We start from the raw sequence: 12,473 nt of genomic DNA on the forward strand, positions 1-12,473 counted from the left end.
CTGAATTTAAGTCATGCCGGAAAGTATGTAGTTTAGAACCCATGCTCTTTTTGCTAAGTGTGACTCCTTAGCATCACTGCATACTTACTCTCTTTCAGTTTCATGTAGGTTGAGTACTAACTGTTAATGCTAACTTTTACAAAAGTGTTATAAGTGTTATGTTACAGATTGGTGCATATAATCAAAACTCTGTTTTTCCATGTTTTCAAAAAAATTATTTTTATTTTCATGTAAACTTTTGTGTATGCCTATATAAGTAAAATACATGTAAACAAAAAAACGGATTAGTAGCTAAAATCAAATAATGTTCACACTTTCTACAATAAAAGTCATTTAAAAAAAAATAGTTCATTAAATAATAAACCAAAATATATACACACTGAGAATAATCTTCACAGGGTATTAAGTCTACCTTGCTGTGCTATGTAAACTGGTAAATCAAAACGGGGAATTTCTATTTAGTATATACAAATATCACAAGTTGACCGATACTTAAAGGGGAAACATTAATTCTTACATAAGATTGAAAACTCCAACTTTGCTAAAGAAAAGTTAATTGTGTTGAGCACCATGAATAAAATTAATCTCCAGAAGTAAGGTACCTACTCTGAAATAAAACTTAATAGTCTAACAGTGTGTATTTTCTGTGATGTTAATAATTAATTTACATCGCACATGCATAGGTATAATCATTCGAGATTAACTTTGATTTTACAGTCGATATACCTTTATGACATTGAGTACCATGTACATTTACAACTGTTGGTATGAAGTCAACAATCACTGACTATTAAATTACATTATCTTACTACAGCTTCAACATAGTAATAAAAATAGTACTTCATTCTAAAGTAATGTGAGTAAAATATTCTTGATTATCAAATTACATTAAATCAAAATATATGTTATTTTGCCAAGCATAGCCAACTCAGAAGGAGTAGCTAGACCTCTGGGATATTAGATTTACTGCAAGTTGTAGACAAAAGGAAGCTTTAGACAACTTGTGATACATTTAAATTAGTTAACATTTAACATTGGTAAATCACTGATTTCATACGTTAATTTCTTATCAATTAAATCAGAATAAAAAGTAAATTTAGATATGAAAAATATTTTCATGAAAGAAATCTGAACTAGTAGTGAGCTAGAATGATTATGCGTACAGTCAACTAAATCGTTCAGTTCACTTTAGCGAAGTTATTGATCTGATCAAAAAATGCAAATTACTACGGGACGAACCAACCTTGAATTAGTTCTCACTATTTACCTAGAATTTTTTTGCAAATGAATCTGGGTTTATCCTCTTCATCTGGAACACCTTTGAAGGAGCCAATGACCGACCGAGGATAGTATTGAATATAGCAGTGACAGCTCGTCGTACAAGGACTGGCTCAGCGTCTTTCTCCGTCGTCGTTGTTGCACCTTGACGTGGATTGCAGTATTAAATCTATTCCTCAGCCTTCTTAGTCTGGATTGTATAATATAGATCTAACTTCTTAGTTCTTGAAGTTGGCTGTAGATGTTTGTATTAGCCTGTATTCCACTTGGTTGGAATTTATTAAATCTTCTTGCTAAAACTAGAGTATAATAGTTGCTCTCTAAAATTCACAACTGTGAATTAATCGAACAGTAACATATCTTCATAAGATACGGAGTTACTTGTAGAAACGTAACCAATTATTTAATAGCGGTAATGATTTCCAAACTCACCAACTCAAATAAAAATAAATACCAATACATGGTATCTGGAGTATATAACTGCCTCATGCAACCTTCTGGAGCTAACTAAAGCTTTCATTTCGAACTATTTTGTTGATCCGTCCAGCAACGACTTTCATATATTTTAAAGAAAACAAAATAAATTTTAAGTTGCTCAACATTATTAAAAATCGTTAGCGACCAATCGTAATGTATGTAATTATATTGTATGTGTAATTCATATATGTTATAAGACAAATTTTAATAGGTAAATAATATTTCATTAAAACAAACATACAAAGATAAATACTTAAGAAGTGTCATACTGCTAGTAAATCATAGAGAATAAATACATATTCCGATTCCAAAACAAATATCATGAACTAAATAGTTATCGTTCATTACTCTAAGAATATAAAGGTGAGAGTTTCTACCAATATAAGGGTAAGCCAGGGCACCAAGGTCCTTGGGAAGCGATTGCTGGTGTGGGCGAACTTACAGTCGCCCTGGGTCAACACGTAAAACTTTTGAAAAAGGTTAGAGGTATGGTTTGGCCCTGACCAGCTAATGAGATGTACCCATTAATTTTATGCCGTGCAATTCCTGATTTTATTCGTATTTATTGCAGGAATCCAGCAATGCATCTCATATAAAATATGAAATGCACATAGCAGCTATATTTGTCTCAGTTTTTTAGCTAAGTAAATTCAGTCGCTATTATGAATGTAGGCCATATTCATAACAAACAATGGCAAGCTACATCAAATTCAAATTTAAAAAAAAAAACTAGAGAACAGGTCCTAATGTAGGGCTACCAGTCACTGCGATAATTCTTGATTGTGGGAGAGCTTACTTTTCCGGTTCTCTCCGCTAGACCTGGTGCAACACAGACAGCAGAGCTAGCGGAAACGACAGTGTATCCTGAATTACCTTCATAAATGGTAAACTGTAATACGTATGTCATCAACTATGATAACCTTTAGAACAGATAATGTTTGAGAAACTTAATACAAACATTTTGTGGGAGCTCAAGTACAAGTGTACGGCCTTACATGACACCACAGCTAAGTCTTTGTGTTGGGTGGTCTACAGTCACTGTCATTGTCAAGAGCCAGGATAATCAGCTAATGACGTGATTCAAGGCTGTGTTTGAATAAAGTTTTTTCAGATATTTCTTAATTCAAAACCTTTCTCTCTCATCTGTGATTACAGAGACTGTTTAAGATTGCTACAGCTCTCATTGGTAAAATGTGAGAAGTACTCACACAAAAATTTAAGTTATTTTTGAAAACTTTATGTTTCCATTGGTTGATAACTAATAATTAACAAAATAATGGTTTTGTTACTTTGTTTGAAATATTCACCAAAAGCAAGTTCTCACTACATATTCTAAAAATGTGTAACTTATCACTTACTGTTAATATTTTTGTAATTAGTTCATCTTCACACATTGTATCTTAGATGGTTTTTTTTTTTTTTTTTTTTTTTTTTACATGCTACAGTTTAACCTTACTGTAAGTTTGGGTCTATAATGAAAATAAATGCTCATTCTGACTACAGTCAAGGTAACTATTTCTTACGTGTTTTTTCTTCAAAAAAGAACAAACAAAATTTAATGTTTTCCGTACTTTGTTGAAAGATTTTAACTGTATCCTAATCCAAGGGTAAAATTTAAAATATTATTATGTAGTATACATTATATGATATAAATATGAGATGTATCCACTACATAATATTTGGGATATCCTTGCTCTTAGCTGTAACAGTGAAAATTGCAATGTGTTTTTGAATAACCTTCAAATATTTAAAAATTATTTTTGGCAAACCTATTACCATCCTCCTGTCTTTTCCTTTGTTTTATTATATACATGATAAGTTGCAATAAAATAGAAATAACACAGAAAAGCATGCCAATACACCATAAAACACCGAAATGCAACTAAAATTGTGTAATAAATCAGTATTTTTAATTAAAACCATAACTAAATTCACAAGTCTTAGTGAATTCAATTAAAATAAGAAAATTTATTTAGCTTGAAATTTTTACCAAAATGTTTGTACTAAATATGTTGTAATTTTTTTTTTATTACTTTTTTGTTATCTTGCGAATGTTAACTGCAAACTCATTTTTACATTACTATGCTGGTACATTTTCCAAACACATAACTACTTTCCAATTTATTTGAATTGTTCTGAGTAGTTAGACAAGCTTATTACAAAAAAATTATGTTATAATTATTACAAAAAAATTATGTTATAATTATTACAAAAGTGTATCATATATTAGTCACAATCACATGGTTTTGGTGAAATAACTATAGTGAAACATTTAAGTGTCAGTTTTGTTTAATATTATGCTATCTTAATAATTAAACTTAATTCATAAAATGAAACCCGAAATCTCGTGTTTTGAGAACAAAATGAGTCTAAAATTTAAACCATAAACTGTCTCTATTTATCATGTTTTGTTGGAACCAGTGCAGGGCTCATGCAAGTTATGGTATATACAGTTTGTAAGGTGTGTACTGCACTTGAACAACTGGAATGCCTGTCAACATCTTGCTCGTGTGTTACGATATCAGGACTGACTGGCCATCTGCGAAGCTGCTTCTTGGGGACAGCAATTTCCTGAAAAATTTGCAAGACTACGATAAAGATTCAATATCTGATGCAATGATGAAGAAACTGAAGGTGTACGTGGACCACACTGACTTTGATCCAGATGCTGTAGCTAAGCAGTCGAAAGTGTGCCGCTCCATTTGCATCTGGGTGCGAGCCATCGCAGAGTACGCCAAGGCCTTCCGCGTCGTGCTGCCGAAGAGGATAGTGTGAGTCTCACATCATTTTAAGAAATGGCCGGATTCAAGTATTTTATCCTTTTGTGATTCCGGTATTTATTTATTCTTCAAACTGGTTGTTGTCAATTCTTTCTTACATGTATTAATGGCAGATAGATAAAAGAAAATGTATTATAACTTACTTTATTTTCCCAACAATAACTACATTTTTAATCAATATTTTGAACTTATATTTGTAATAACTGAACATGAAAAATAAGTATCAAAGATAAACTAAAACTTGTATTTTAAACACTGCACATCTGCTGCTAAAATAGTATTAAAAACAAAACAAAAAACAAACTTAAGCTCAATGTTATTTTGTATGCAATGTATTCTTTTCTACATACTATCTTTTGTTCGAAATGGCCTTCTATTGGAAGTTATATTGTTTTTTATTGCCTAAAATTGAAATAGTTTTATGTTGCAAGATTCTTAATGATTGTAGTTTTCTTATTTTAGACAATTATTTTTTGTACTTATTTACTAATTGGAACTTATAACTATTTCCTACTCTTATTAATTCCAACTCATATTTAGAAAATTAGTGGTATCAAAGAATCAAGTAAAAATTTCACTTCTTTTATTATAATGTTAGGACCTATATATCAAGAGTTAAAAACACTGTTGTACTTTTTTTTAGTATTGGGTTATTCAATTTTAATGATGGTTATTTAAGGTGTTTAAATCATAATGCAGGTAAGTAAATGTTATTTTATTTCAGGAGGGTAAAGTTTATTAGGCATAATTTCTTACTTAAAAGGCAAATTAACTTAGTCCTTAGTCGCAACTGTCGCACAGGTTTTCCCAACACTATCTCCGTCTCTGTTGGTTTTACTGTGCCCTTCAGTCTGACTCTTCCTACGTTGGGGTTGCCCATGGCCACAATTACATCCCTGGCACCAGACAACCCTGTGACAGCCACAATGCATGCAACCTTTTACAATAAATAGGTACCCTGACATAGAGCGTATAGGACTTGCCCTGATATGCATCCAAACTCCAACCGAACTTAGCCTCTAACATGCATGCCGGAGGGCCCACAGAACTGTGAAGGGGCTCACACTGGCATAGCAGTATATAGAGCCTTGCCAGATAAAAAAATTTATTGAGCTCAGGCAGTTGGAGTCCTAGAGGCACTGCTCACTGCACCAACTAGCTGCTGAGTTGATACCATGCTAGAAGAAGAGAACACCGATTAGCCCGGATGCACGCGCGCTCTCCTGCTGACACGGCAGGCACGAGTGAGTCGCGGAGTTAAGAGTCCGACAGTGAGTCGCAGAGTTAGTCCGACAAGTATTCCAGGACTGCCTCTCCAACAGGCAGTAGGGACTAAGTCGCAACAGGCAAAGCAGGAGAGTAGAAGGAAACAGCTAATCTAGGATCAAGTATGTAAGTGGGAGACTGTCGTGGGAACTAGAGCCGAAACGATAAATAAACACCATCAATCGCACTCTCGTGTCTCTTTTCGGGAAAAGGGTTGTCCGCGGGAAACCTTCGACACCACTGTCCAGCCGCTGATACAGTACCAAGGAGGACCTGCCCCCAGCAGCCGCCAGCATCCTCGGCCGTGGAGTGTATAGCAGCAAATGCCGTTCTCCCACAGAGGTGTAGGAAAGAGACCTCCCCACTCTACGCCCAGCCCGTGTGACCCCCTTCCTGCATGACCAAGACCTATCCCAGTAGAGGGCGACTCCCTGGACGAGGCCTCGTGGGTATACACAAAGGCCTGGGACCTAGCCACTGCCTAGAGTAGGTGGAGGATAACCACGCCCCTACCAACAGCAGTCTTCTTCCTGAAGCCCATTCAGATTGCCCCCACTGCCAAGGAACGTCTCTCCCCGTTAGCAGCCCCATCAAGTACACAGGGACCCCCCAGGGGGCACTTGCAAGTCATTCCACGCTGGGGATTCCCGCCTGAACTGATCAAGCCCTTCCCCCCGACTCCATCAAGACAGTTTCAATGAGGCCAGTTAGAAACCTAACCAGGTACTCTGTAGGCAGCAACCCTTTCAGATTGTAAGGGTAAAGTGTTCCCCAGCCAGTGGGAACATTGTAATTATAACGTAAAATGATAACCTACCAACATAAATAATTTTCATGACTTACGTGGAGAACTGAAAGCAACCTTTTGAAATCTAGTCAGCATATTCCCACACTGTTGCATTGGTACATCAACTGTTGAAGAATACAAAAATATTGATTCTGTAAAATATTATGTCATTCTACTATTAAATCTTAAGTTAAAAGATGTCTGCCCAGTATTCATCAAGTAAAATTTAGTTGATTTTTGTTGTGAAATTTAATTCAGTTAAGGTTTCTGGGACACAATGTATGTATATCATGGTAGGCATCAGCTCAGACAATAACTTTGAGTATGAATGGTAACTCAATGTAAAACTATACCTGACTCCGATGTATGTACCTCATTACAAAGTACAAAGTACATCTCAAAAATAGTTAACACTGTCAGTGTCCATTCTGTCACTCACCATTCAGTGACCCTAGGCCTCAGGAGTCGATCAGACAGGGTTCCATTAGACAAGGAAGAATTACTGTTCCCCTTTTTCACCCACTAAGAAATATATAAATTCACTGATCTAATATTAATTATATAGTTAGTACACTCATAAACCTGACCCATGTAATAATTCAGAGAAAGGAAGAACTAATTTACTCTATGAGCCCTCTATTCCTATTATTGTGGTGGGATGAATGTCAATCCACAGTCACAACAGTAGTATCGCCTAGCGATGACAATAACAATTTTCCCACATCTCCTTGATTCTCTCCTTGACCATCATTCTGACACAGATTCTGGCCACTCACAGATGGGGAAAATTAAAGGCCTAGAAATATGAATGATCGACTGACTCACAGGCATCATACCGCAGAGATACAAAGCTAAAATGCTCCTATAGTTCTTCAATACTCCCCTCCAAATGGTTAATTTCTGAACAATCTAGTGTATCAATTGGAGCTCACTTTGTACTATATTGAGCAGAATATCGCCCAGCTGCCCTGTTGGGTGACAAGTAAAATACTGATATCTGATATGACAGCTCGTTCCTCTTAAATTCTCATGCTTTTTCCCACATTCCGCCTGCACCTCCAGCTTTCCCTTCCTCTAGGGCCTAATTGCATTCTCAAGGTTGCAGTGTGTGATGCGTGCGCTCAACTTTGTGTGGTCTCTCCCCACCTCTCTCAGCTAGTCTACAAGCACCGTTTCTGCAGAAAGGCGACACAATGACTCATAGACAATGAGAGTTCCATAGGCATGGCATGTACCTTGTCTCGCATCGTGTGGTGGAAGTGTCATGACTACTCTGGCCATGAGGTTACACCAGGCAGCTCTTACTAGAGGTGGCCGCAGCTCACCAGTCTGTGTGCCTGACTAATGACAAATTACTATGACTACATTGTTCCCAACCCAGGCCTTGTCAAGGTGCCAACATATTCCTTGTTCCCGATTTTTCCCAGAGAGCCATCTGACATGACTGACTGCCGTGGTCTAGTTTGATCTCAAGGATAGTTTCACTCAATACTGGAGAGTAAACTGAAATTTTGAATTCATTACATAATGTAATTATGAGTTTTTAGCAGAGTCTGAGTTAAGAGCGTGACCCCTCACAGGAAAGATTTACTCTAAGCTAAGTTACTTTAAAATAATAAACAAGGAATTGACTTTGGTTGACATGATGTGTAAAGTTAACTGGAGCTCAGGTGTGGCTCCTGACAATGCCCCCTTCTAAAATTACTCACCTTCCTTGTACACTGGTGAATGGGTTGTTCCAGCATAATCTGACAAAATAACTAATTATTACTAGAAGAAAGGTAAATGAGATGCAGCAAACTTCGCAAACTTGTTTCACTATCAGTTATCTAATACTAACTGACTCAAAGTGAAGGAATTATCCTCTCCTGATGAGGAACCATCAGCCTCTACTATGGATTGCTATCCTGGGTCCACATCTCGCATTACAGGGAGATTGTCTGAGTCTGGGTCAGTCTGGGTACACAGTGGGAACTATCAGTCACCTGTGTCACAAAGAATGCATCGGGTTTTGGCGATACTCAAAATTTTCTTGTATCACGTACAAGCACATCAGTGTTATACCCTGGTAGCTCTTTCTCTGAAGAAACACCACTAAGGTTAACCTTTCCTAAGGTTCCAGCTCAACTAGCCGCTTTACTATATCTCTGCATCTCCCTTCCTATCGAGTCTGCACCTGATAGAGCTGCCTGTACATCCATCAGGAATGGGTATCCTCTCTTTCAACGTGTAAGTTCTGTCTGGAATCATTTAGGATCAACTTTTGATACTGTTGCTAACGACGTTCTGCCTGTATAAATGCATGCACTTTATCACTGTTGCCTCCACCTGGCTTTGACCAGCAACTTCAGTACTCCTTATTCTGGAGCTCCCTTCTTTAAGAAGGGTGTGATGATGGATCAAGGTGGTTGTGGGGTTTCATTGGCCACCTTGCCATGAGGCATGGCCGAGTTAAGGGATGCACTGCCAAGTCATCGACTGTGCAGTTGGGTCGAGCTGATGGGAGGCAATTGTCTGGTTGGTTTTCACAATGACACCGATGCATGATGTGTGGTAATATTTCAGTAGCACAGACGTAATATAGTGCGCACAACAGCTTTTCATGCACTGCCATTACTCCTATGGATCTTTTTTCTCAGGGCACATCATGACCTTTCCTGAGAAAATAATGTGTAATATTTCAATGCACAGCAAATCATTGTGCTGGTTCTCTCGTAATTTGAGGTACGATTCCTGAAAATCTTACTCGAAGAAACTTCTTCGGCCTCAGCTGGTCAATCGGCCATAATGAATTAATGCAGATTGAACATCTGAGATAAGGAACTTGAACGTTCTTTTAAAACCACTTAATATAATGCAGTTCTTAAAATGGAAATGAGACAGCCAGAGAATCCACCTACTTATTTTACCATGTTAATTCTGATGGTTAAATAGTTAAGGGCTGATTTTCAGTATAAACAGGTCGAGATTGTTGCAATTAAGATAGGATTGAAATTTTTTCACTCCAAATGGACAGGTTTAAGCATTTTCTTATATGTTCCAAGACATCTTTTGGTCTCCAAAAAGTAAAACTGATGAAGGAAATAGGCCTTAAGGGGCCCGCCTCGTCAGGGGTGTATGTGTGTTAGTGAGGCGGGATGATAAGCGCGACGCTCGCTGGTTCTTCCAGCGCGGTATAGCCTCTAAGCGCAAGGCTCTGAACTGGCGCGCATTCGTCTCGTCGTCACAGGATAACTGTGAAATTTGAGCGATGACCGTAACATTATATGGCGGAGAAATGAAGATAAAGGTGTTATGCAAGTCCCTTAAGTGCTTTCAAGAATCTGTACTGATTGTTTTATGCCTAAAAATTACTCTGAAAACACGCGTTTTAGGCATTTTAACGCTTCTAGAAATACAGTTTAAAAACTTAATCCGAAATTAAAAGTACTTTTCGGCCCTCAGCGAACTCTTAAGTGCTATTTTTTAAATAGGCCCCACTCAGATATCTTGAGTAGTTTTGAAATCGCGGTGTTTTTCCTGAAGCTCTGCACATCGTATGTGTGCCCAGGTAGGCGGGCCCCTTAACGCAACAACCTTCCTATTACCGAGCACGGCTGCTAAGTGTATTGAGGACAAACCCACCGGAGAGCAAACCTTTTATCAAAGTCCAGGAGGATCAGAACAGGAGCTGAGCACTGTCATTCCTTTATCACTTTGAAGGCTTTTCCTGTTCTGGATTCCATACAAACTCCGCATTATTCTGAGACTATTTAAGGTGATGTGTTGTGGGGCACAAACCATTCATAATAACCTATTGACACTTTAAAACAGTGAACACTCTTAAATATTTTCAGTTGCTATTTTGTCAGGGTCCATGAGCAATTTTCCCTGCACTATAGCATACCCAGGAAATTTGACATGGTCCTTCCCTGAAAAAATTGTATGGTTAACCCTTGGACCTAAGGGGGGTGAAAACCTCATAAAGGTGGACTAAATGTTCATAAAATGTGGCACTATGAACTATATCATAATCAATGTAGTTAAAAAAAATTTAATTTTACATTTCTCAGCACATGATTTAATACTCTCCGCAAGGCCTGGTATGTACACTCATGCATGCCCGGCAGCATATACACTGCCTACCCTAAAATGAGTCACTGAAATAACAATTGAGTTTTAATGAGAAAGTGTTTCCATGTCCTTAAGGCTCACTTAATTGTTTAGGCTGAATGTTTGTAGTGTTGTGAATACTATTAAGTAAAACTTTTATTATTTTTTATTACAGTTTCTTTTTTACATTTTTCATTTTACCATTTGCTTATAAGCTATATTTACAGATTTATTTTTGATTCACTCTTGTTTGTTGCTAAAATATCACTGATAAACCTTTGAGGATCAATGTTTCTGGAATGTAGCATCTACAGTTTTCGGTTCCATAACATTCTACAACTTCAGCATTTTGCGAGAATTAGGAAATTGTGAATGTGTAAATTTCGAGAACATTCTGAAACATTATAGAATTTTCTGGAACACCTGGAATTTATTAGAATATTCTGGAAAATTCAAGAAGTTTCTCTCAAGTTCCAAAACTTTTTAGAACATTCTTTAATGTTCATACATATTTGTCACCCACTGGTACACTTCATTACTCAGTTAGTGTGCCTGTTCTAAAACATCCTAAAACATTTTCAGGTTTCTTACGAGAATCCAATGTGTTAACAAAAGATTTTCATAACCCACTCCCACCCATGCACAAATTCTGCTACCAAACTCTCTTATTATCAATGCGAGATCAAGACCAACATAACCACTAGTGGGGGTCAGTGGATAGTTGTAGAGAAAAGTAAGATTGTAGGAACACTCACTTAACTTTTATATATGTATACTGATAATATATCTTGGAGTTTGGGAATAACATTTAAGAAATCGTCCTTTATCTGTATTGTTCAAAGTCTGCGTGATTTTTTTTTTTTTTTTAAGTATTTTTTTCACAAATTAGTTTATTTCATTTGCTTACAATTACTATCTGCTTCCTGTTTATTAGTTTTATTTCTTTTATTAATTTGTCAATGTAGTTTTTTTTACTTCAAATATATTTTTTGTATGTTTAAATCTCACAGAAATGTTCTGAAAACATTTTTTTACTTACAGAACTTGTGTGTGAACTTTTAACTACTTTTAAAAATATTTTGATAAAACTATTCCATCCTCTACTATATCTGTTATGATTTCAAGTGAGGTTGTTTATGAGCAAAACAAACCTATGTACTTGCTTTTGATGATACAAAGCTGCCAACTTTGTAGCTGCAAAATTTTATGTGTTGCAATAATACATGTTCTTATAAATACTCTGGTTTTTAAATATTTTATAAATTACTTGTCACTAATTCGAGACAAATTTGTTGAGCAGTTTTAGTGTGTCTTCTATTATTTCTATGTTCATGATATTGGTGTGAAATGTGTTTGAAAGACTGCACCTTGCATTGCCTAGCCTCAAAGAATTACTAGCTGTGTTTTGTTCACTTGCTGTGAAATGTGTGTGAGTTGGGGTGATGTGTCCAGCGTGGAAGAAGCGGAGCGGGAACTGAACAAGGTGCTGGACGAGCTGAAAGAGAAGCAGCAGAGGCTGGCGGCAGTGGAGAAGCAGATAGCGGAGCTGGAAGCCACGTACAACGAGAAGGTGACGCGCATGAAGCAGCTGGCTGCGGACATCGACCTGGCCACCAAGAGGCTGACGAGAGCCGGCCAGCTGACGTCGGCTCTCAAGAGCGAGCAGGTGCTGTGGGAGCACTCCATCAAGGTGACAACACACACCTACACAGTTCTTACAGCATGCCATTTCACAGCTCAATGCTTCCTTGCATGTATGTTTGCATATGTTCAAAAATATTTTTTTACTAATC

General features: G+C 37.0%; 1 protein-coding gene across 4 annotated transcripts in view; it reads left to right on the forward strand.

The window, feature by feature from the left end:
- Positions 1 to 12,473, forward strand: part of LOC134531065 (dynein axonemal heavy chain 6) — a 491,808-nt gene that overhangs the window by 334,295 nt on the left and 145,040 nt on the right. For all 4 annotated transcript variants that reach the window (XM_063366586.1, XM_063366584.1, XM_063366585.1 and 1 more), the window contains 2 exons: positions 4,281 to 4,526; positions 12,133 to 12,370. In XM_063366586.1, the coding sequence (XP_063222656.1) occupies positions 4,281 to 4,526; positions 12,133 to 12,370 (484 nt within the window). The remainder of the gene's footprint in view (positions 1 to 4,280; positions 4,527 to 12,132; positions 12,371 to 12,473) is intronic.

This window comes from Bacillus rossius, chromosome 3 (genome assembly GCF_032445375.1).
Source record: "Bacillus rossius redtenbacheri isolate Brsri chromosome 3, Brsri_v3, whole genome shotgun sequence".
Lineage (NCBI taxonomy): Eukaryota > Metazoa > Arthropoda > Insecta > Phasmatodea > Bacillidae > Bacillus > Bacillus rossius.